The sequence below is a fragment of the Ixodes scapularis genome, unplaced genomic scaffold (genome assembly GCF_016920785.2).
Source record: "Ixodes scapularis isolate PalLabHiFi unplaced genomic scaffold, ASM1692078v2 PGA_scaffold13__105_contigs__length_92229423, whole genome shotgun sequence".
NCBI lineage: Eukaryota > Metazoa > Arthropoda > Arachnida > Ixodida > Ixodidae > Ixodes > Ixodes scapularis.
Window position 1 is genome coordinate 78,649,853 of NW_024609839.1, and position 26,252 is coordinate 78,676,104.

The 26,252-nt window shown below is 48.0% G+C and overlaps 1 protein-coding gene across 1 annotated transcript; it reads right to left on the reverse strand.

Moving 5' to 3' along the window:
- Positions 1-341: 341 nt before the first annotated feature.
- LOC8034217 (myotubularin-related protein 2) lies at positions 342-25,589 on the reverse strand. Its single transcript, XM_002408293.5, has 13 exons — positions 25,202-25,589; positions 21,353-21,431; positions 19,835-19,929; positions 18,295-18,507; positions 16,563-16,721; positions 15,744-15,818; positions 12,652-12,840; positions 11,977-12,261; positions 9,605-9,712; positions 6,884-6,976; positions 5,140-5,253; positions 4,193-4,372; positions 342-3,354 (listed from the first exon to the last, which is right to left on the reverse strand). Exons 1-13 carry the CDS (start codon positions 25,421-25,423, stop codon positions 3,220-3,222), a joined length of 1,947 nt encoding a protein of 648 aa, XP_002408337.2. The 5' UTR covers positions 25,424-25,589; the 3' UTR covers positions 342-3,219.
- Between the last annotated feature and the right edge of the window lie 663 nt (positions 25,590-26,252).

The window sequence follows — 26,252 nt, forward strand, 5'->3', positions numbered from 1 at the left end:
CATCTCTGAGAGAGGTTTGTTCTGTCAATGTACAGTCAGCGGCACTGCGAGCCGTTTTCAGTGCAGTGCTAGCCGAAAAGGATAAAATGCACCACAGGTGCCTCCAGAATGTTACGCTATGAAACTGACTGCAACAGTGGAAGTGCAGTAGATCATTCCAACCTTTTTTTTTTTAACAGCTTAACGTGTCCAGGAGTCTTCGCATTGCCCTTGCACTGCCCCACCCAACCTGAACACTGCTGGACTAGTTCGTATTGCCACATATATTTTGTCCCCAAACACCTTAGGACATAGAGCTCTGCACGCTTGCTCCAGAGGTCACTGCAGAGAGAAACGGAACATTACAAGGTACAGAAATTTTAATAAGTCGTACAAAAACACAAGCAAATATTTACAGTCGCCATGGCTTCCAAATTTCCTCTTTAAAAGCGGAAGGCAGAAAAAAAATCAACGGGCACAAAGCTTGCAGCCTACCCAACGCTCCAATTGACCTCACAATGAACTGCAGAGGTCACTTCGAGCTACTCAAGTCAATCTAATACTGTGCATGTGACCTTCGGAAAAGCGACGATTCACAGTGCTAGAATAGCTACAGTGGTTCGCAGCGTTGCTTGTAGTTCATTGTAAGGTGAAATAGAGGCAATCAACGACATACAATGCATCTTGTTGTACCTGTAAACACTTATATCTCAAGAAAATATTTACACAGGACAGCAAGAACAATATAAATCTCAATCAGCTACAATATTTTTTTTTTTTCTATTTAGCATACTCTCGAGGCTCAAGGGAATTACAGGGGAGAAAGCAGAAGAAAAACTTAAGACAACAACAAAGTATGAATTGTGAAGAATTGCACCTACAATGTCCGGGAAGTGATTTAGGCTGTCCGTTCGGTTAAGGGACCTGCAAGAATCAAGTGACCTCGCCAAGTCTCCGCTACAAATCACTTTTGGGCACTAATCAATGGCAGACAAGCCCCGTTATGGCATAAATGAGGTGCAACGTGAAACTCTCAAATGTCCTCTACTCCAGAGAATCCTTTTACAAGCACACTACAAGTCGCGACTGGGCCCATCACCGGGTACAAAAGCCGTCCAGACACTACCCAAATGTGCAACTTTCCAGGAAATTGCGGTAACGGCAATCTACTGGCAAGTGAAGCAAAATTTGGTCAAACAACCTCTCTCCTCACTAGACTTCAAGGGTCGAAACATTCAGCAAGAAGTGCTGCCACTGAAACATGCACACTGGCATCCACTTACAACGCCTATAAATAAAACACTGTAATGTCTTGCAGACTATCCTCCGAAAAAATTGGTTCGCTTATAAGAAACGGTAGTTATGGCAGGCACATCTCAATACAGAAGACATACCTTTCTAGGAAGGTTTATTTAATACTCTGTATGACATTTTAACAAGGGTGTTTATCAATTATTGTTCTACAAAAACGAGAAAAAACAAGTTGAAAGTACTTAAATATTAAACTTGACAGTAAAAACATACGAAATGTACCACAACTTTGAAATTTCGATTTTCCACAAAATTTTCATTCAAATAGTACTGAAGAATGTAAAGAATGTGACAATACGGATATTCTGGCCAGTTCCTTCTGCTCTGCCTTTAAAACTGCAAACTGAAACCACCAAACTATACTGCCTTTAATTCCATACTATATTACATTGATAAAATGGTATAAAATATACCACATTGTTTATATATATTTACACTAACCCAACTCAGTTATGACATGCCGCGCTGGTGGCGTTTTGGGTGCAATTTCGGTCTGAGGTGTGGGCAGAAGTCACCGTGCAGGACGGGCATTCCTGTATTGTTCTGGAAAGAACCAGGTGTCGTATCTTTTGTTGAGAGAGGTGGTGTGAAGAAGGGTTCCCTTTCCTTCCTTCTTTTTTTTAGTCCTATATAAAGGGCTTTGTCCTCAATGAAGGTTTAGCTGTGTTTGAGATGTTCTTCTCCTCCTTGTCGTCGTCCGTCAATACCTCAGTCTCGGGTTTTTCACTAAAATGGTTAAAACCTACATTCTTGTCAAGATGACGTGACTGGGGCTGTACCAAAAGAGCTGGGAAAGCTGTGAAGATGCTTTCATGTGTTTTCTGCTTGCCCAGTTTGTCCGGGAACATGAATAGGTGCCGTGAAAAGGGAAAACTGAAAGCCGTTGGATCACGATTGCTCGTGCGGGGAGCACTTTGGGTCGAATTCACAGGAACTTATGGTCGTCTGATTTGCTTTGTTCCAACATAAATGTGGGAAAACGGTCAAGCTGTCTGGACCAAATGCGGACCACCACTCAGTGCGTCATCACATTCAAACGGCCGTCTGATCATTCAAACTGTCGTCTGCCGTTTCAAACTCATTCAAACTGTCGCCTGCTCTTTCAAACACATTCAGACTGTTGTCTGCTCTTTCAAATTCGGTCAAACTGTCATTTGCTCATTCACACGACAACAGCCAGTGAACCAAAGGTCGCGATAAGTATGTGCAGGCTCCAAAAGACTTCTAGTTTGACGGTTGTTCGGGGTAAGTAGGCTTGGTATAAACAGTATATACAAGGAGATGTTGACAATTGTTTACAGTGCTGATTGCCAATTTGTTTTGCCCGATTCACTTGGTCCAATTATGCCTGCGATTTTCAGTGACGTCGAGCATTGCAGCTGCCGTCACACTCTTGTAGCTCGAGCGACGTTGCAACTGCGAGCAGAATCTCATCACGTGAAACAGGCTTTAGCACCCATTCTGCGGCATTCACGCGGAACGAATCGCAGCACGTAACATTATTTACGCGAAGCTTTGCGGTGTAAAGAGCCTCGTTAATTTCGCTCAGGCCACTAAAGTAGAAAGACATTGCTGGCAAGACATAGAATCAACACTTCCAACACAAAAAAGAGCATGGAGACTCACACCGACGCCGACAACATCAAATTCCAATGGCTTTTCGATGTGGGACGGCGCGCTTCTTGCCCACACCTCGTCACGCATGCGCGGCGCTGGTGGCGTGCCGCCAGGGGCATTCCGGTTTGTTTGTAGACATGAGCTGGCGTACGTAGCACACGATAGTACAGAATACGGCAAAAAAAAAGTAATATCTGTACTACACCAGTATACGTAGTCACTGAAATGGTGAGAAGAGCAGAGCATCCCTTTCAGTCCAAAGAGAGAGCCTTGGGTGCACAGAAGTGAGATGGCGACGGATGCACAGGGTGGCTAGACCGTAATTGGGGAGGACACCCTGGGCGGGAGGCGTGACTTGCTCTCGTGCTCCTTCTTCAGCTCCTGCAGCTGCTTCTGCAGCTGAGCTCGCAGCTGGAGCAGCTCCCTGCTCCGCACCTGCAGGGGTTCCTGCGGCAGTGCATTGAACGGCTCACTTTTGCGCCCAACTCGTTTGTTAAACTGGAGTACAGGCAAGCTGGTTGAAGAGGGACATAGAGCACGAGAGAAAAAGTGACAGACAACTAATACAAAGACACTTAAGACAGCTAACGTGTCGGAATGCGAAAGCATTCATAAACGTAGTGCGTTCCTGCAGCCGGCCGCTCTGCAGAGCCCGGCCACCCTCTCCCTCTTACTGGTGGCCGGGCCGCTGTGCCATGAAGAGGACTTCAGTGTGCGATGGCGTTCCCGGGAACTATGCCGCGCGCCAGCCAATGGGAGTTTATTCATCAATTCGCTGCTACAGACTACAGGCTTTGCTCCATGGGACAGGGAAATTTAGGTACCAATTGGCGCGGATTCCAAAGCTGAGAACGCCGGTTTGCTACATGGGACAGTTAATGCTTTCGCATTAAAACTTGAAACGCAGCTAAAATTCCATTCATCTGAGACGCTCTGACATAGGCCCACGACCTAATAGTACACACAAAACGTTAAAAAATAAAACGAAGGAACTAGCAACCAAAAGGACAAAGGCAATTAAGGTCACCAATGCAAGGTCACAACACTCCAACCAAACTTGGCTGCCTTTGTCCTTCTGTTAGTAGTCCCTATTTTTCTTTTATGTATCTACCATTTATTGATAACAATTGTATTGAACTCAATGAGCCTTACTTGAGGTATGAAACTTTAAAATCCCACTTTATTAGTTGCCCTTCCAAACCCTCGCCCCACCCTAAATTCCCTGGCCCCTCTCGGCAGATTTCCCGCGACCCCCCCCCCTTCCTTGTCGGCCACAGTGCAATACCTGCAGGCGCATGCGTGGATTCCAGCGGCAGTAGTAGCCCTTCCAGAGCTGGAGGCGCCTGAGGCTGGCCACAGGGAACAGCACCTGCTGCTGAGGGTAGGTGGTGTACAGCGGATTGCTGTACTCCTCCACCTCGCTGTTCACCATCGACCAGAGCGACTGCGTGCGCTCACGCACACCCTGAGGGGGGAGAAGACGTCGCCATTCACTCCGGTGGCAGAAAAGGCAGTGCGACGCTTTTCAGTCACCCACGCAAGGGTGGAAATCGAGGGACCACTTCTCTTCGACGTGGTGAACACAACGGCCGGTGACGTGTTCTAAGCACCGGAGTTCCTTGAGGTAAAAACAGCGCAATCTGACAAGAATGAGGAACATAAACAGACGGGACTCGGCGCTGGTCTTGTTCTTCGTCCTTGTCCAGTTGCGCCGTTTTTTACCTCAAGATGTCAAATAAAAGACTAGCTCAAACGAACCTTGTGGCAAAGCATAGTTTCGCTGGCTGCAACAAAAAACTTTGCTGCAAGTGCTCGATTGTCGGCCTCGAGGAATGTGATATTTTCAGGGAGACTTTGACGAGCATTTTAAGTGCACGGGTTACGCTCGGTGCTGCGGTGTGTCACCGCAAGCCCGGGCCGATGCAAGATATACACCAATCGACAGCTTCGTTGGGCAAGGAAAACAAACGTGATATTAAGATTCACAGGATGAAAATACTCTGGAATTCACTTCTAACTCGTTTTTTTCAAAAGAACCTCTTCAGTTTCCCTTTAAAGCACCCCGTATCACTGGCGAGGAAGCAAACAATACGATTATCGTCCGCGCTTTATTGCCCTCGCCAATTTTTCAAGAAGAAAAAACACAGGTGGATCAACGTGCGCATTTAGCCTCGTGACAGCTCGTGGCATCCCCGACCGTGTTGCCCGCAAACTGGCAAGATGGCCGCCCACCTCTTTCATCCTCTGCTGCTCCGAGTTGTAGAGGAAGGTCCCGAAGAGGCAGCTGTACAGGTGGTCCAGGATGGTGATCAGGAAGTGCTCGTTGAACTCAAAGGCATTCTTGAACTGTGATCGAGAGGGGCAGGCACTCCGTTTAGGGTGCACTTCCAAGTGCTCTAGACTCTCATCAAAACACCGAATAAACCTAACCCCTTCACTTCCGTCGTGTCGTCACCCTCGACTAGACACGCAGTGTTCCGAGCCCCATTTCTGTCAGTCTAATACCACCCGTGGAGCCAAAGAAAAAGCATAATAACCTTTGAAGCATACGTTAATGAAGGATAATTTTTGTTTCACACTGATCCTGAATAACATGCAAATGCAATGCAGCCAAAGAGCTTTGCAGATATCAAACTGCTTAAACTACAGAAGCTTGCGAATACTTATTGTAGATTCCACACTCCCAGGGCGCTCTCACCCCTTGTACCTTCAACTTTTCCGACGTGCTGTTGTCTCAACGATTTCTGCTTTGTGCTATTGTCGGGACTTTTCCGGAGAAAATGAGAGCATTCACGAGCCTCTCGAACCGTGACGGTGCACCCATGATCGTAATTATGCCTAGTCTATGTCCAGGAAGGACAGTCTTTTCGATGGTCTACTCGAGGAGGTATAAATTATAGTCCTTGCAACTGGCTCGTCATCTTGTCAATTGGTTTCATACAGTGTATATCGCTGTTGTAAACAGCTATATCCACCACACATCTTCTTGTATCATTTGGCATGGTGTGCTGAGAAAGGAGCAAACTGCCGTGGAGCATTCGAAACTGGCGGTGCAGGTGGCGCCGAGGAATCAGCTGCGGTTTTGGACACCTCGCCTTCCTCATGCTGCGTCACTATCACTGCTAGTGATGTTCATGACAATAGCTGAATTGTCAGTCACCATTTTTGTCGCTGTCAAACACAGGATTAATGATTTCACCAGTGAAATTGTTAAGAAAACAAATGCAAACTTAATTTTTTTAACCTGATTTTGCAATAAAACATAGAACATGAAGTACCATCTGGTGTCAGTGAGTTACGGGTTTCAGTTGAGCTAGATGGTACATAATGTACAGACCTGAGTGCCAACAATGGTGTCAGTGGTACAAAATAAAACACAAGTGGTATAATATCATCATAATCTAACAGCATAATTGGAAAACAAATGTTCTAACAGAGATCGGTGGGTCGCCGGCCTTGTCCGCTTTGACCTCTGCCGCCACGGCCGGCGGATCGTTGGCTTTTGGAAGCTTATGGGTTGAAGGGGCACTAAAGTTGTTTCTAAAATCTTCTATTTATGGTCATAACTCAATCTATGAACCCAAAGCATTCTACAAAAAAAAAAAAAAATGAGATTGATATGCAACCGATTTCCCCATTAAAGATAAGATCAAAGATTGTGAGTCGGCCATCTTTTTGCAATTTACCGCAGGAACTAGAGGGTGTCGTTGAACTTGTGACAGCACGTCCAAACTAGCAAGCTCGAGCTTCGTAAGGAGTGAAACCTACTTTTGCACGAGGCTGGTGCAATTTCCTGATACTTTGATAAAGTGCAGCAGGATAGCACAGTTTGGAGCAGACGGTGCAGCAGTCATATGAATGCACCCTGCCACTTCTTGCTTCAAATCGAGAGGACGAGACTTCATGCAGCTTCGGCGCCTTGTGCCCGTACAGCCGTCGGTGCAACAGCATTGCGGCCTCTGCCCGTCCCACTCACCTGGTTCATGATCTGCCAGGTGCAATCCACAAACTGGAGGAAGACTGGAGACCGGTCCGCGTCCGAATGCTTGTCGTCCCCGTGACCAATCCTCTGCACACACCAGGTCGACTCGTGAATTGCGAGAGAAGGCCAGTTACGCATTCTTTGGCACAAATTTGAGAGTGGCAGAAGCCTTCAATGAGCTCTCTCATTTCGTTTTGTCCAAATGTAGATTTGAGGAATAGCTTCCACTAGGCAAAAAGGCCTTTCAGATCTTCAGACCATTCATTTTTATCTTAAAAAGCAGCAGTGCGTAAGAACAAGCGGAAAAAGCATCTTGAAAGTTTGGCTTTCCATATTAGTCTCGATGGTTAACCCAACCATCGACCCTTCAAAAGCAAGGGCCACCTCGTAGCTGCTGCGGACACTACTGAAGGTCGCTACGTCTTGCACGCAGACTCCGAGTATGCATGAATGCACCAATATTGGCTGATGGGGTTTTGCAAGGGGCTTATTCTCCCCGAGAAACAGCGCAGATGTGGAACAGCGGGGTCCAAGCTGGGCTGTGCAGACTGCTAGGGAATCAAGCATTTGCGTTCCATTTCCGCTGGACCACCAGATTTGGCGTAGTTTTCGCTCCGCGACGCTCAGCACGACAACGTTCCTGCTGTTGACGCGTAAAATACAGTGTTTTCGAGCGTATTACCCGCCCCTGCATGCAATCCGCATCCCAATTACTACTCCGAAAAAACAAAAACATACCTCGCATATTAGCCGCACTAATCATGCAAAGCAACGTCCAGATATTGCTAAAAACCATATCTTTATTTTGATTACACTCGTCACTGCAGTCACTGCCAGCTATCGCCTGAGGCACATTCATTGTTGCACGTAGCTTCGTCGCCTATGCCGTCACGGCTATTGCCGATGCAGCCCTTTTAACGTGAAACATTCTTTGGTAAGGTGTTTGGTATTTCGTGAAGCACAGATAGAAGTGAAGCCTGGATAAAAGTGTGGCCGCGAAGCTCGACACCGATTGGCTGACAAGTGGGAAAGGAGTGAGGTGCTCGATGCTGATCGGTTAACCCCTTGAGTGCCATTTTTTTTTTAAAAACCAACCTAAAAATGTTATATATTTTTATTAAGGAGTTTTAGTCCTCTAGTATAACAAATAAAATTTCAAAAGTTTATTGGGCAAAAATCAGCGGTGGCGAAAAAAAAAAGGCGTTGACTAAAATGATTGCTGCCATCTATGATCGACGCCGCAAACTACTCGGATGAGCCTAGCTCGTCCGTGGTATTGAAGCTACCGGAAAACCACTGGACGAGCTGAACTCGTCCATGGCATTTTTACCTGGAAAGTGGCCGACGAGCTCAGCTCGTCCAAGGCACTTAAAGGGTTAATGGGAAGTTCATGTGACCAGAGGGGTAGGCGAGGAGAAGCTGGACCACCTGTGCGCGCTGAAGGAGAGGAGCTCGAGGGTATGGAAGGCTCTGGAAGGTCGCCAGGTTTATGAGCCCGATTAGTGGTAGTATCGCTTCATTGTAGGAACAACTATCAAGTGTACACGTGGTATGTGTCAAACCGCCTGATGAAGGGCACCATGAAAGTAGGCATCCGACGTCTGGAGACTGTATCACTAAACATTTGTGATGCTAGAATGTTTCGCGTATGTAACACAATTGCCTAGCAATTTGCCATAAATTTTTTAAAACTTTTCCACACCATCTTGTCGAGAAAAGTTGCTGTAACGCCGAATCGCTGTCGATACGGCGTGACCACGACATCTCTTTTCGATGAACTTCGTAAGTGCTTCTTCAAGCTCAAAATATCAGTTAAGTAGACAGCAATTTTTTTTTTCCTTTTTTTTTGGGGAGGGGGGGGAATGCAAATTTGGTGGAAGTTTTCACGGACCCCCTGTATGATAATTTACACGCATAAAGAAATAAATAATTTCCAAGAGCATGGAGAACTGGGAACGCAACAATTGCTCAGAATTTTGATGCAAACCGCAGTGATGCGTACGCAAACGTGAAAATACTTCGGGAGAGGTCGATTGGGGTGCCATCTCCGGGCTCCGACATGAAGCGCATCAGTGAGAGTGAGGCGGTGAGCCCACTATACCCTTCTACGCCGCAATAGAGTCAGAGCCTGCAAAAACAAAGCAAAGATTGCTATCCAAGAAAAGGAGGAGAAGAAAGGAGGAAAAGATAGGAAGAAAGTCCCTAGGAGAGACTGGAGAGGAGAGACTGGAGAGGAGGGACTCTGGGGAATCTAACCCTCCAACTTCGCGTGCATTGCCATGAAGCTGCACTGCCCGCGCACCTACTTTGCTTTTAATTTTGTATAGTAAATTTTGGTGTGGCGCAAAAAAATACGGTACGCACCAAGTAACTCAGAGTAACATCACCGAGACACAACACATGATGTGCTATCACCACCTTTGTCACGGCAGCACAGGAATGGGGAAAATTTTTAAGGTATTCAAATCGACACTACCAAGTTTCTAAGATTCACAAGAGCCCCCTCAAACAACCAGAAAAAAGAAAAGAAAAAAGATTGACTCGTTTAGAAATATCGCAACCTTTCACCAAGTAATAGCAGGTGTGGCGCACAAACACAACTCCAACTTAAAACACAAATGGTGGGGGAGGGGGACACCCCTGTACTGCCGCGTGCGCAGCCGAGCGCGGCAGTCGCGTCGCTGCGGAGAAAGCGACGAGAGAGAGGCTTCTTACCTGCGCGAACTTGTGTCCGAAGCTGAGCCACTCTTTCTCGATGAGCACCTCGTAGCCCTTGATGGTGCGGTAGTACGGGTCCAGCATCAGCATTGCCAGGCTGGTCAGCTGCACATGCGGGACGCACCCGCCGAAACAGTTGGCAGCTGGACCCCGATCTATCGACCAAGAGGCTCACTGAGAGTCGAGCCCCGGACCACGTGATCCGTAGCTCGACTTGTTTCCTCGGTGCCATGAGGAGGAGATGGAAGTAGCGCAAGCGGCTGGACTAAGCACGACTTGCTGTTATCGGTAGCCTGCAGTAACACGCGAATGTCTGCGGCGAGTGATGCATAGTTCAGCTTACATACGTCCATATACTTAGTATGCAGGCGACCACTGACGGCGAGTCATACTTAGTCCAGCATACTTAGTTCGCACGCGATAGTTGATGGCAAGTCACACTTTGTCCAGCATACATAGTCAGCAGGCCTACATAGTTTGCAGATGATCGTTGGCGGCATGTCATACTTAGTCCAGTACACTTAGTCTACAGGCAACTGTCAGGGGTGAGTAATACTTAGTCCACAGGTGACCGTCGACAGTGAGTCATACTTAGTATTCAGGTGACCGTCGGTGGCGAGTCATACTTAGTCTAGCAAACTTAGCAGGTGATCGTCGGTGGCGTAATATTTAGCAAAGCAAAAACTAGTCCGCAGGCGACAGGCGGCGGCGAGTTACACTTATTCCACCGTACCTAAATACACATGCAAAGGAAAAAAATATTTTTTTTAGACAGCTTAGATGGAAAAATGATGTCATAATACGATTTTACAATGAAGAAAAAAAATGTTTAGAGCTATATTTACGGCGCTATACGAATTTGTGGTTGGCGCTCGCGGGAGCCGCCGCTGGTCACGTGGTAGGCCCGCGCGCTGCCTCGCCGCCGCACGCTGAGCGTTGTGCGATAACCGCTTCAATGCGTTTCTCCACGCCACCGTCGCCGCCGCCGCACAAGTTCGTCTGCTTCGGGGCGCCGCCGCCGTCGTCTGACCGGCGCACAGGTTTATCACGTCTGCTCGCGCTTTTTCAGGAGTTTCCTTCGGGCTCTAAAAGTTATTTATTCATCTTAGTTTTTTGTTATACTTCAAACAAAGATGAATAAGTTACTTTTAGAGGCCATAGCAAGCTTCTGAAAGAGCGCAAGCACCACGTGACAAATATGGGGCCGTCAAGGGCCACTTTTCCGCGGCGCCCGCCGACGCCAAGTACAAAATCGTATAGCGCCGTAAATATAGTTCTAAAAATTTTTTTCTTGGTTGTAAAATTGTTTTATGATATCCTTTTTCCATCTAAGCTGCTTAAAAAAAATGTTTTCTTTCTTTGCATGTGTCCTTTAAGGCCCGTTCACACTCTTGCGACCGAGTAAGACCGAGAGAGACCAGACCGGATTTTAAGCCTCTTGCGACTTCTTAGGACCAGCTCTGCTGCATCGCATCCGGTCCTAAAAGTCGCAAGAGGCTTAAAAACCGGTCTGGTATCTCTCGGTCTTACTTAGTCGCAAGAGTGTGAACGGCGCTTTAGTCTGCAGGCGACCATTGGTGGCGCATCATGCTTAGTCCAACAAAACTTAGTGCACAGGCGACTGTTGGTGGCGAGTCCTACTTAGTCCAGCATACTTAACCCGCAGGCGACCATCGGCACGCGCAGCTGGCTTGAGAATGACGAAGCGTAGACCCCTCTTCGTGGACTCATGACATGACGGGATGGATCATAATGCATCAAGAGATAGTGCAGTGGGCGTATGACCTCATGACTTCAGACAGCATTCAATAAATAGCATTAAGGACGTAAAAAACCTCTTCCTCTCACGATTACTTCAATTACTACGAGGGGTTTCTCGCAATTTAAGAGAATTAAGAGTTCCAGGCCCTACGCACACCCACAAAACAAGCAAAACTTCAAAGGCCCATTTAAGGGCATTACATGTGAGGGAGTACACACAACATAAAGACGGTATGTATGCTCGTTTAGTGTTGAGCACGGGTATTGCTACTGCTTTTGTTTTGCACTCCCTGCGTGAACCATTGTAATAATATAAACCCCGAAATAAATATAAAAAATACATCAGTTAGTTTATTAGTCAATTAACAAACAAACAAATGAACCTATCAACAAACAAATGAACCCATCTATCCATCAACAAATGAACAGGTGACAATCAATTGAATACGCTATTTAGTTAGTTAATCTATTAACAAAAACAGATAAACCAATCAATCCATCAAACATTGAACAGGTGAAGGAACCAATCAATAAATCAATAAACCAATCAATCAATCAACGAACAAACCGGCAAACAAACCGGTCGACCAAAGGAGCCAAGAGCGAACCTGCGCGGTGCGGTCCCAGCCGTCGCTGCAGTGCACCACCACGGAGCACTTGGCCCCCTCCAGACGGTGGGCCACCCTGAGGGCCCCGGCCAGCACGGCCCGGAGGTGCTCCAGCCAGTGGGTGGCCTCCAGGGTCGAGAGCCAGCGGGACTCCTCCATTGCCGGGAAGCAGGCCTCCTTCAGCTTGCGCAGGCTCTCACGCATCACGTGGATGTTGTGGATGTCCAGGAAGCACAGCTCCGCACACCGGTACGCCTCTTCGCTCTCGTAGCCCCCGCCCTTCGCCTGCCACATGGATACTCCTTCATTCATTCGTCAAAGGCCTACATTTTGTCATCACATGGCGCCTACCGAGTTACGTCTTTCACATCCTCTCACTTTCATGTTCACATCCCCTCGCCGGGCATCGAATCCTGCATCTTTTGCTCCATAATCTGATGCTCTATGTCCGGACCAATGGAAGGACAGGGCTGACAGCCCTTATAGCTACCGTGTACTCGCATAACTACGTGCTCCAGTTACTATGCACTCGGATTACTACGTGCTCATGTTACTATGTACCCAACACCACTTCAGAAAGACACCCGCGACACTTCCAGCAGCTGGCCATCCCCCTCTCCTCGATACAAAGGAATCGGCCCTAAATCCGTTCCAAACCAAAAAGGCGGGCCCCACCTTGTTGGCGACGGCATTGACGCTGGGCCGAGCGTCCATGATGAAGAGCTTGTGCGACTGGGCGTTGGCGTCCATGATCATCTGGACGTAGCTCTCGTCCTCCGTGCTGCGCTTCCCGCTCACCCCCACGTTGGGCTGGCTGCAGCGCGTGATCGTCGCCTGGCTCTCCGGGTGGATCCACGAGAGCACCTGCGGACACGGCTGCTTGGGACGCGGACAGGAGGGTGCAGTGCGGGAGACAGTGGGGCAACGCGAAGGGGGGACAACAGGCCTAAGAGGACAATGTCTCCATTTTACGCTGATAGCTGTCGGTGCCCCTTCTCGGCAAAAGAATGCTCACGTACGAATGAAAACCCACTCTACAGCGGAGGCACTGCTCTACCTCTCCCCGTTGCTCCTCATACATGGTAAGGCTCTCTCTCGCTCCCCCTTCCTTCTCTCCTGTAGGCCGTTGCTGTTCTCGCTTTGGCGATGCTCTCTCTTTCTCCCCCGCAGCCGCCGTTGAGAAGTACCCACGTGGTGGCACCATGCGGACACGATCCCTCACCTCCCGCAGCCCAGATTCTGTTTTCGTGTACTCTCCGCGCTTCTACGGAACCGCTCGCGTACATACTTCCGCTTCTTCCAAAGCGGGTGCGGTGCGGTCACGGGCACTCCCGCTCTGAAAGAGTGTTTCAGCCAAAAAAAAAAAAGAAGCATGTCCCTGTGTCCTTTTTTGACACATGGAACATCTCGCACAATCATTCCACCAAAGCATGAATCTCCTCGAGCACGTCTCCTATATCAATTTGACTGAAAGCAAAGAACCCATTGCAAACATTGTACATCACACTGGCTGCAGGCAAATCTCCTTCAACGTGCCTTTCCACAATGCAGCAGCTGCCTCCGTCAATCGCACCCTACTTTGTGTGGTTGTTTGCAATCTTTTTTAAACAATCTCTCCTTAGTCCGTCCACCTATGTTCTTTTGAGAGTCGACCACTTGAGCAAGATTGACCGACCCAAGGCCAAAATCAGATCCTACTGGCATTCACCTCTACCTGAAACTGGCGTGGACTGGAATGGCCTTTCCAATAACGTCGTCGCTATCACCGGTAGCACCAAGTTTTGCCTCGTAATAACCGACCCCTCCCCTCTGTAATGACCCTAGGAACCCTTAGGATATTTGCAAATAGATAAATAACAAATATATTCTGCAAATGCCAGTACCCCAGCAAGTGCCACAAAAAACTGTCGCGTGCACCCAATCAACTGACTTCGTTTGAGAATGTGAGCAGAATGAAAGAACACCGCATTTTGCTCGTTTACAGAAAAATGAACCGTATCAGAACTGCTGCTAACGTCAAAATCAAATACACACACATCATAAGACACTCGCATTTGTTCTTAAGCTACGTGCAAGTTTTAGAAGTCTCATTTTGTAGCGTGAGCTACACTGGCCGAGGTTGAGCAGTTTCGCGTGGCTGTCAAAGAGCCATGCTGCGCAAGCACGAAGAGCAGTGACGTCACAAGGCGCACAGCTGGTGCTCCGGAGCCGCCGCCGCATCGCGCGTTCCGCCACCATTGCGCGCGCCTCCCCGGTCTGCGCATTTCAGAGGAGTGACGTCATAGCCGCAGCAGACGCACTGGCGCCGCTGCATGCCCAGCTGTGCGCCTCCGCTGCGCAGTAGCCAAGTCTGACGCTGCACCGGAGCCGCTTGATAGCGCCTCTCATTGTGTGCGCATAAGCTCACACTACGTATATCCTGGCATAGCTGAGCTAAGCCACTACAATTTTTCATTAAAAGAGCAGTTGACACACCTGCATTTCGACTCACGTAAGGCCACTCGAAAAGCATGCGGAACCTCTGACTGTGCTCCTTTCTTGTCATCGACTATAAGCACCTGGATTCCTCCTCCCCTTAACTTGTTACAAACGTCAAAAAACCTAAAAACGTTTTTGAAAGCGTTATGATCTCTCGACTTCAAGGGGAGATGACTGCAAAAGTATACGGCCCGCTTTATCGACCACTCCTTCAACGTTCTGTTCACCTTCATTGCTGTCTCCAGAACAACGGAGCAGCGCAATTCAAAGAATCCCAGGATCCTTCACTACATACACAACGTGTTAGAGCAGGGGTCTCAAACTCATTCAAGTGTGGGGCCCAGATTGCTCACCCCCAAAAGGACAAAGGCCAAAGTTGGCGTTCGTCCTTTCGGGGCAATATTTTGCTATTTTGGGACAAAAATATAAACAAACAAATAGCAGTGTTGATTCACGCTGCAAACGTCGACTGTCCCAGTAATACCACAGAGATTTTTTAGAGAAGAAACCTTCTGCTTTCTACTATTTGTAAGCTCACCGTTTTGCCATTTTTAGCTTTCATTTGCATATATGACTACTTCGGGCCCACGCCTGATGTTATCAGCAAATTTAAAACACTGGCAGTTTTCAATAGAGCGAGAACAAGCACACTGTCCTTGACCCGTCGCACAAATCACAAAACTCAACAAGCATAAAAAAAAAAAATAAAAAAAAAAAATCTTCATATGGCAGTTTCTCTTTCCTCAGGATTCTTATGGCAGCATTATAAGAAAACACTTTGATTAAAATGTATTTCTGTCAGCTAGAAGCTCAAGCTCATAGCTTTATCATCAGCAGTAGCTCCTGCTGAGCAAGAATTTGTGCAGCCGAGGTGCCGTCTTGAGCAAAGAGCTCGCACTTGTGACCTATTTGTGGCAGTGCTGTTCCGGCTGATTTACATGAGAGAGGGCCGAGAAGCAAATATTTAGGCGAAGTAGTACTCCGTCAAAAAGAAAACAGAATAGTAAAAAATGTGTGAACATGTTATGTGAGCAGAGCTCTTTTTTGAACGAAAATGAATCTACAATATAAAACTATTATTAATGGTGCTCGAGGCATGGGAACGCGGGCTCGAATCCGCGGGAGGCTTGTGGGCCGCATCCCAGAGAGTCGCGGGCCGCATGTGGCCCGCGGGCTGCGTGTTTGAGACCCCTGTGTTAGAGCGTCCTCTGGTCTTCGGCTGCTCCGAACATGACCCCAGAAGTGACTGACTGTCCCCCTCGGGAAGAGACTGGAAGGCGAACACTCACCGGGATGCGACCCCGGCTCCTGAAGGCGGCCACCGCTTCCAGAAGGCTGTCGTCCGCAGCCGCTGGGACGGCCAGCTGCAAAGAAGCGCTATTCGGTCAGCAATGGTCGGTGACAAAACAACAATTTACTGCCACTTCATTGGTAGGTATAATTTTATTTAGAATATACTCAAGCTTTTCTGGATAGCCCCTAGCAGGTGAGGGTGCAAAAGAGCAAAGATAACAGGAATATGTATGTTAAACATTTGCTTCCACACGGCGAGTATGGCATGTAAGGGGAATATGAAAAAAATATCCCCGTCGTCTGAAAGCACGTTTTACCAACTAGTGGAGGCTTCAGTCTTAAATGCGCTTTCCTTTTTGTCTCGACGTCCACGCGAGAGGTCGGACCTCCCCGTGTGCCAAATACGTGCACCCACTCAACGTTCTTAAATCTATCGGTCGACAAGCTCCACAAAAAAACATCGCATGAAAACGGTATTTCTCCATTGCTCGCACGAGAGCCAGTATGGGAGGATGGCGTTCCTAGCGTTGCCGGCGACACCGCTACCACGGGCAACGGAGAGGGGTCCTTTGTGAACGACGCTCTTTCTGCACAAACCTTCATGCAAACTTTACGTCCACCATAAATACCGCAATAAAATCCCTTTTCACCGCAGGCACTGTGCATAAACGTTCCACCAATTCCATTGCCTCTTTCCACATGGATTGGGTCGACGGCGTAGTGAGATCTACCGAACAAACACGCTGCGAAAGGGTACCGGGCATTCTAAGAAGCTCGTCGGCCTACTTTGATCGAGCAACATTGCCCCGACTCACCAGGGCGGGGTAGGTGTCGCAGAGGCGGTAGCCCTCGTTGGCGCGGCTCACTCGCCAGCTCTCGGTGGGCAGGCCCTGCCGGCGGTACTCCGCCACTGGGTCGTACACAGCCCAGCCGTTGGCCGTGAAGCGCCCGCCGTACTCAAAGGCAAACAGGGGCTGCACACAGGTGACCCCAACACGTCACTTCCCAAGCACGATCGACTGAGACGCGGTGACTGCAGCGACGTCTTAAGGAAACACTGAACTTCCAGAAAATTTTTGAAGTGGGCGAATAGAATGAGTATGTCACAAAATACCCGCCCCTCCCCCTCCCCCTTCCAAAAAAAAAAGAAAATTGTGAAGTGCAATATTTATGTCACAAGACTCAATTCTGAATCTCGAGACTCAAAGTTGTGTCACGAACCCAAAACTTTAAAGTGCAATATTTCCATCACGAGACGAGTCTCATGACTCAAAATTGAGTCACGAGACCCTACCCTACCCTACCCTACCCTACCCTACCCTACCCTACCCTGCCCTAATCTAAAAACAATAGAGACTGAAAACAAAACACTCATGAGCCATTCCACTCTGTGAAGCTGGATGACCAGCAAAGCTGTTTAGCAGACGACACAGACTCGCCCCGAGGAGACGGAGGAAACTAGACACACGCGACGGGACAGCCACCCGGCGGAAAGTGGACATGCACGACGGGACCACCATCCCGGAAGACAGGAAGGAAAGGAAACTAGGCACGCAAGCGCTTGGAACGATGACAAAGAGAGGGTGGTGCGAGCATAGATACGGCCGACGTGGGTCGCACAGCGGCAAATCTTTGAGAAACCTTTATTATCTACCCGAGAGTCTACTGATCTTGAAAATGGTGCCTACTGATAACTAATCTAATGAATAGACCTTTTACTCAAGCATCAAGGAGAATGCAAGGAATGGTATTCCACGCGCCGCCCGTGCCGGCGTCTGCAGCAGTAACTGTTCTAAAGCAAAAGCCTAAAACAAATGGCATCTTGCACGCGCGTTCGTTAACGCTTTATTTTGGTTATTTACTTAGTCTTTTATACAGGGAAGGCGTACACGTGTGGCAGTGCGATTGTAGAGGTTTTGGTCACGCGCAAGAAAAATCCATAGAACCGTAGCCATAAACAGCTTCGCTGTAAAAATATTGAACTGCATTGTTTTTTTTTTTTTACAAAATTCATTTTGTGACATATGCATCCCATCCAGGCACTGAAGAAATAAGTTTTTTAGGAGTTGACATTAGTTCAGGTGTGACTATTTTCTGCACTACAATTCTCTAAGCTCCCTCCCTTCAACTCCTTTCACGTGCTCGAGACTGCAACCATATTCTCCAAAGCACCGTACCAGAAATCCCTCTGAAACCTCTCGAGCACCGTACCAGAAATCCCTCAGCCTCGACACGTTTGTAAAGCAGTTCTCGTCGCCATTGAGGTACAACACTAGGGTCAATGATAAAGCCGTGTCTAAGCAACGCGTGTAGTGCAAGTGCCTAGAAGTATGTCTCCCATAAAGAGGCGCAGGACGCCGGGCCTGCAACAGCCCATTACTAGCCGCTTCTCAAAGAGTCATCCAGGGTCGCCGCTTGCACCCAAGGCGAGGAGGGGATTTTACCTAACAACTGCGACCAGCGCGAGGGGAGGTGTCCACTCGTACACATGTTACACCGTGGCCAGGGGCCAGCACAAGGCCGGCCAGAGTCTTGTGACCAGCTCACCAGCCCGTTGGAGAGGGGGAAGGCGAACTTGTGAAGCTTGTCGAAGATGTCCCTGCGTGAGTGGTTCTCCTGCTTGTGGGCAAACTTGAGGTTGCGCAGGTCCTTGCAGAACAGCTCGATGCCGTACGAGTTCTCGCCCCGGCTCGAGGCGTAGCCCACCTTCTCGATGCGGCTCACTACCCCCAGGGGCACCTCCATCGTGAACTTGGGCTCCTGTTCGGTGGAGGGGAGGGAAGTGACTGAGCGGCCCTAAATGGGCATCGGATGTACCGATGCTCCGTTCCCCGACAGTCTCGCGGGTGCCGCTGTTCTGTTGCTTAGTGCAGAGTGGGTGCAATAGACCCCTTTCGAAATTCAGTCTGGTAACTTTAATCATTATCGTTGTCTCGGTGTACGGCATCTGTGCCAAACGAATGGCGGCCCTCTTGAGGTGGACGAAGAAAGAAGTCGAAGATGCTAGCACGCGAAGGATATACGAGGCTAGTACGTTCGAGACGTCGGAAAAATGCGATGTATGAATTAGATGCAACGGCTGCATCAGCATTTATTTCAGAGCGTGGTCCAATCAATGTCTTGGCACAAGTTCGGCTCAAGGCCCTTTGTACCGGTCGCCACTTTGTACCAGTCCGTTATTATACTTACACCGTCGAAACTGAAACAAATCAGGAATGAATTATGAGCTTGTCGAAGTAGTACCAATTCTCGTCTGCCATCGACGTACAAAACCAACGGTTCCAAATGAAATACGGCTTTATGTTCGTTTATTTTGGGGTTGAAGGGAAATGGGGAAGCCAAGAGAGGTCCGGATCTCCATTGATAGACCAGACGCTACCTGACTTTTGAAGGGTGGTGGGGGAGTAAGAGAAAAAGGAAAAAATGCTTGTTTTAGTTGGTTCAGTTCATGACCGTCATTAGTTTGTCAAGAGTGAAACTACATTTGGAGCCACCAAATGACACTGAATATTAAAAAGGGTATTATTGGAAATTGTTACAATTGGAAAATGTGACTTGCCCAGCTTTAGATGCGGTGTTGGGCCACCGCCGTCGCCGTACCAGGTAGTTCCCAAAACACCTACTTTTGCCTCCCTCTCACAATGATGCATATCATGATATTGCCTTCTCTTGGAATACGGAATGAATTCCTAAAGCCAAATTTTGACATGATCCAAAAAGTATGATATCAGGATTTATGAGGAAAGACAAATGAAATGAATATGTGAATGACCGTCTATAGCAAATTCTTCCTCAATAAACCTGCTTCAGAGCAGAGCAGAGTTTCTGGGGTTAGCAGTCATCAGAGGGTTAGTAGCGGCTAGTAAACGAGAGGTGCCCATCCCTACACCTTTCTTTCGAATACACCGCCACGGGCTACTCCAAATATCGGCGGCCTGCAGTCCAAACGACTAATTCTTCAATGAAACGTCAACGAATTCCGTAAACTTGTCTTTTCTAACGACGCAGAGACTCACAAAAGGCTCCTTTCATTATATTGTCCACCGCACACAACAAAGACGAACGTTTCTCGTGCAAGTCTGCCCACCTTGTCAATGCCCCTGAAGTACAGCTTGTAGTTTGTGATGAAGAGGCAGCCACGGATTGGTCCCTGGAACGGGCACAGGTAGGTCACGTCCCTGGCTGCAAGGGGAGGAGAGCACACCGTACCGGGTTGGACAGAGTCATGCAACGTTCCCAGATTCTGACAGCTGAAGAATCAAGGAAGGGAACGGCAAGGGTGGAGGCAATACCACCCACATTCCGTCTCCCCTTACGACGGAGCGCAGCGAATGCTAATAGCAATCGGAGCCGGCGCGACTTTCGGGAGGGGAACGGTGACGTGCAGGGTGAGGAGTTGCGTCGTGTATACATAGGCGCCGAATTGGCTGGGGCTGCCCAACGACAAAGAACGAACAAAACCAAAAGACGCGGTTGGAAGGAAAGGACAGCCTTGGGGGCATTCCCACCGACCGCGACATCCACTTCAGGCTTCACTTGGAATTTTCTCGTTTGGCTAGCTTGAGCCAGTATGTCACCTCCTCCTCTTCCTACATTCATGTCCGATACCGACCTGCTCTTTGTCTGCACACTGGATTGCAAGCTCGCTCCCAGGTGGCGTGGTGAACAGAGGGATGCCGAAAATGTCATGCGAGTGTAATGATGTTGAGAGTTTGGGTAGTTGGTAGTTGTTGTTTGGTTGCTAGTTGGTAGTAGATAAACCGGACAGCGCTCTGTCTTGTCCGGTTTGTAACTTCGTTTTGTACCTTTTTGCGCTGTTTTATCTCATGGTCATACGAGTGGCTGGTGATGAGCAGGATGACTGCAATAATGAATGATTTTAACGAAACATATGAACGATGCAGTTTCAGTTTGCATTTAGAAACAAGCAAACTTTTCCGCTTGATAAAAACTAAATTGAAGCAGACGAATGATTGTTTCATTTTGTTGTCTGCTATCTGTTTGGACATTCGTGCTCGGAATGGGAGGCATGTAAAAAGGAGCGAACAAATAACAGACGACAAAATTGAACAAACACTTGTCTGCTTTCGAATTTACTTTTTCTCAAACAGAAAAGTTAACTTACTTCCAAATGCAAACTGAAACTGTATCATCAACCATTTACTTTTTTAAAAATGAATATTTATCACTATTATCCTGCTTGTTGCCAGCCCCTCTTATGAAGTTCTCAGCGTTTTCGCATTCCCCACGCCACCTGGGAGCGAGCTTGCAAACCAGCACGCGGACGAAGAGCAGGCCGGTATAAGACATGAAATACACTGCCACCGTTTTTGCTCTATTTCTTGAATTTCACCGGCTCTGAGTCAAGCTCTCGAAATAATTAATATAAACCTTTTTTGTGAAACAATGTTTGCGTGCCGAGTTTCTTTTGCCCGATCCCCCAAAGGTCTTCCTGGAAAGTACTCTACCTACCCGGTGATAGTTGCAGAAAAAAAAAAAAAAAAGTTTTTTTTTTAATGAATTAATTTAAACTTGTGGCGCAAGCTACCACCCGGTATAAAGGGAACAGCCAATATCCATCCATCCATCAAATCCAAAGACTGACCCTTCTGGACAACGTGGGGCTGCTCCCCGGGCAGCAGCGGAGGCTCCTGGGACTTCGGCACCTTGGACACTTCCCGCATCTGCAGTCAGTCGGTTTTATTTCACCACAGAGTGCACCTCTGTGACAAGAAGCCTAAGGTCACTGGATCCTGAGAAAACAGCACCATTGCCCTCCTTGCCTGCTAGCTGGACACGAACAGAAACTAACATAACGACAACCAAAAACCTCGAGAGGCAATTCGTTAAACATTGCCACGGCAATCGCCATTTCGGCCATTCCAAATCTTCGAAGCGTCAAAAGGGTCGTTCTGAAGCAGCCGCACCTAGATTGCAATGGCGCGTCATTGTACTGAAAGCATTCCTCACCAATATAAGCGTTATTGGCACTATACAGGGTGTTTTGGCTGACTTGTGCTGAGACTTCAAAAGAGCTGACGTGCACTACATGTGCCAAACGCAGATTAATTATCCAACTTTTTAAATATTAATTTGTGCACAAACGCATCCATACAAGGGTTTTGGAGCATGTTGAACAACATCCCACTGAGTCATTTCCATCAAGGTAGGCTTTGCGTGTCTAATTCTTTCAAGCTTTAAAGAAAGCGCGCAAGATTTTCACAAGTCCCACGTGACTAAGGACACAAGCGTTGCGGTTTGCTAGCAGGTAGTCACGTGGGACTTATTAGAAAAACTTGTTTTTGAGTTTTGTGCTTTGTGTCCTCTATTTTTTTTGTCTATATATTGAATTTCAAAATTTTTTGTGGCCCCCTTACCTAATGCTCTGCATGAGCCTGTAAGGTATTATGAATGAATAAGTAAATAAATCCCTTTATAAAGCAATCTGTCACTGCGACTTTGGAATGGCTCACAGCAGCTAGAGAAGTCAAGGAGAAGCTGCTCATTCCAGAGACCAAAATGGTGACCACATGGGAACATTGGCGCTACTTTCACCGGATCCAGCGACTTTAGAGGAGGCTGGAAAAAAGATGCGCGATTGCAGCTCCTTTCACACTCAGATTCAATGAAGCAACTGGGAATACCTGATGACCGAGTTGCGCGTGGGCATTCTGCAATGATATGCAGAAACTTGGTTGTTTTCATTGGGAAATGGCTTCACTGAATATAGCCCTCCGTCAATTTCATCCGTTTCGGCCCTTGTTGCACCGCGCAAGAAGGAAATGACCTACCCAAATATACAAATTTACTAGACAGGTTGGGGATGCATTTATAATGTAAAAAAAAAAGTTTAAACGAGTAACCAAAACAAAGAAGTTATCTGGTTGCATAATGAATGCACTCCCAGTTAACAGTGGATGAATAATTGCATTGTTAACAGGGAGAGCATGATGAATGCACTCCCAGTAACAATTAGGGAAGCGAAAGTGTATTTGGGTAAAACACAGCATTAGAGTCGAATCGAGCTCGACAGCAACTCTTACCAGGAGTGCACTTGCAACCGTGCTTCCCTATGGCCCACTATTAACTTCTGAAAAACTGTAGACCGGAATACGAATGAGGTGACCGGTTCTCTCTTTCGAGCGCCGTCATATCTGCGGCACGGTGGGCAACACACAATGGTTGGTGAAAACACGAGTCTAGCAATTTTTCTAAAGCTCCTTGGGTCACAACGCCACAGCTAGCCGGTCAACGTCTTCCTTTTGACTCATCCCTCTTGAATTTCGGGCCAACCTTCGACACATGGATGCAATCCTTGTTGGTCAATTGAAGCCAGATACCGGGGTTTCTCGAGCCTGCCAGCGAATTCAGTGCACTAGCAGGCCCCTGTGCAGGACAGATTTTTTGGGGGTCACCCGGGGTCCTTTGATTCGGAACCTCTAGTTGGGAACCAAGTTCCCAGCTCCCTTTCCTGCAATAAGCTCCCTGTACGGTTGGGGGGACTCGGCAGGGACCCTCAACTGGCAGTTTGCAGGCCGGCACGTTGCAACCCTTTTACTTGTAGGGCACTGCACTGGGGAGACCATGGAAGTTGTGCAGTTTGTAGCTAGGTAAATTAGCTACATAAGGTATGAGTATGCTGTGCATTGGTGTTGCCAATGCACAGCATTGGCAACACCAATGCTGTTATTATTGAATAAACTGCATAGCAGCATGCTACTGTAACCTTTGATTTGTTATTTCAAAGTGGGGGAAAGACATCTCTTTTTATGTGTTACGAATCAGTACCACTCTCGATGAAGGTGAGCAATATAAATAAATAAAACCGTAAAAATTTTACAGAAAATGCAATTGACATCCAAAAGTTTTCCAGGAACTTTTTCTGTATTCGTCAAGCTCTGACGACATGTATCATAGAGAGAAAGGAAGACAAACACGTGTGAACATGTTCGAACAGAGTAATGGCTGTGTCTAATGTGGAATTCCCTCAATGGATTTGAAGCGACCTAAGAGCACATTATCCCTTTAACCGTCTTCGCCGTACATGTATAGTGGTGATTACACGCTTGAAAGTGACCGCCTAAATGCGAACCTACGCGCATTGCGGGAGGTGTCGCTATTTCTTATGTTTTTGGCAAGCTATAAACTTCATATTCACACGGTGTGTTACTTCGCTGGGCTATTTCTAGTTTTCAAATTAGACGCTCCATGCACATAATGATCACTTCGCATACCAGCCACTCTGGTGGTAGTGCCCATTGGAGCACTAGCTCTTCCAATTCAGATTTCCAATGCTTTTCAGAGTTAAATTCAGAAGATGAGAACTGATCATCTGACAGACAAGCTCTGTAAAGTATCTTCAGTTAGAAATCTGAAGCCGCATGAATGTTGCGAAAGTGGCCGTGCCAAAATGAGATAAACGGAAGATACGTGACAACTTTTCACCTTCAATATTTTCGTTTGATGCTCCTAAATTTAACCAGCCTGCAAGCACCAGTACACACTCCTGCTAGATAATTAAGAAAAAAACACTGGGAAATGTCCTTTGGGAATAAGAACTCGATCGTCAAAGGGTTACGTGTGGTCAATGCGAGCGCGCACTTGTAAGCCCTAGAAGATACCAACAAAAAAAAGCACTCCAAGACGGCTCCAAATACACAGAGAGAATTCTCCGTAAGCACGAGATAGAGTAGGACTCTGGCATGGCTTCCACGCTCTTCCAATCGACATTAGAGGAACGCAATCATCCTCGGCGTCTTGGCAGGGCAATTGCTGCATTAGACTTTTGACCAAACGTGCAGCACCCTCGGCAGCGCCCAAAGGGTTGCTGGGAACATCCTGTACCGAATAGGCCATAGCAGACGACGCAGGAAACACAGGACAGCGGGTAAGGCAGGCAAGCGACTGCGCTCCACCGACAGTGTGAGAAACGGCGTCACGTCTTTTTGGGGCCCGGCCTCCAGCACGCTCTCTTTGCCTTCATAGGTGCCTTGGCTACACATTCGCGCTCAAGCCTCAGGAGATGCCCAAGTGTTATGGACGCTAGGAAGGTGAAGGCGGGACAAGTGAAACTTGGCATTGATGTCACTGGTTACGTCCTCCTCCATGCCATCCTGTCAGAAATGACTATGAGTGCCTGTCCATCGTCAATTTCACGCTGGCCAGTCCTCCTCCCTGCCATCCCGTCAGCAAGAACTGTGAGTGTCTGTCCTTCGTCAATTTCAGTGTTTTATTCTTTCTGTGTGAACTATAGTGCCCGCAGTTTCCAGTTTCCAACAATATCGCACACTCATGCCGTCACAGGTGCCACCGGCAACACCAGAACTCCGCTGACAAAACAAGCAAACCAACGAAAGAGAGAGAGAAAAAAAAATGTATGCAGTTTTAGGTGTTACATTGTGATTAACCAAGGAGAGAGACAGCTGGAGACGTCCCGGGGCGTCGGCGCGCTCACCTTGAGCTCCTGAGCGAGCTGCATGTTCTCGGTAGACGTGGACGACGATGAGCACAGCGACGGCGAGTGAGAACTGTGGCTGCCCACGGAACGCGGCCCCAGCTTGGAGTTGAGTGAGCTCGACTTGGACTCGAGCCCCTCCAGCGACCCGTTGTTGGCCGGCTTCAGCGCCTGGCCCTTGTGGTTCGGTGACGTCGGGTCGGCGCCCTTGGCCTTCTCCATCGTCTCGGAGGCGACAGCCGGCTTGGCAAACGCGCTTTTGAACTTTGTTTACCCAGTTTCGCGCAACCACCCGAACACCGAATCAACGCCAAAAGTAACCAAAAGATAGGCGATCTACGCTGCCATCTTGAAAAGGGGAGGAGGAAATGGAAGGGCGTTGCCAGACTGGTCTTGGATCTGGGCTTGATCTGGGCAGACCTGGGTTAATCGTGGCTCCAAGCGGTACACACTCCAGAGACCATAAAGTTACCATGTCTTGCGGATAGCCCTATTACAAATTCTTTTGGCACAAATTTTTTTCGCTTGTTTTCGATTGCTGAGCTAGATAGCATGAAGGCACCCTAGATGATGGCTAGGTAGCGGTAGCTACCGCCTCTGGCTACCGCCCATTCCTCCTTCACAACTCATTGGTCTTCATGCCATGGTTCATCCGTGGTCACGCTCTTTTTCGCGCTCGTTTGTCTTGTCATTCAAGGGGGCTGAACACAGTACGGAACCTGCTTGGAACATTCCCTAACTTGGAACGTTCGGGAATAAGGACGCCACACTAGGACTTGCCCTTTACACTTGCAAGTCTACTGTTCAAGTCGGTGAACTTCAGTTTGCCTGCTACTTCACTGGGCGACGCGACTTGATACGAGTTTTGCGACGGCGCCGTGTTCAAAACTCGTGCTTCCGATGCCGTCGTTTCTACCCTGCTCCAAACCCAAGCGAACCTCTGCAAGTAAGTTGAAACTTGAAAGGCACGTCCGAAGGGGGAAGTGGCAGCGCAGCACAAGCTGCAAGAGCGAGCTCGTGCCGCTCAAGCATCAGGTTGTACAAGCATTGT

Coding starts and splice junctions, on each gene's coding strand:
- LOC8034217 (XM_002408293.5), bottom strand. CDS start 25,423: ATGGAGAAGGCCAAGGGCGCCGACCCGACGTCACCGAACCACAAGGGC. Junction 12,262..12,651: donor TCAATGCCGTCGCCAACAAG/GTGGGGCCCGCC, acceptor TCCATGTGGCAG/GCGAAGGGCGGGGGCTACGA. Junction 5,254..6,883: donor CCTGGCAGATCATGAACCAG/GTGAGTGGGACG, acceptor TCTCGATCACAG/TTCAAGAATGCCTTTGAGTT.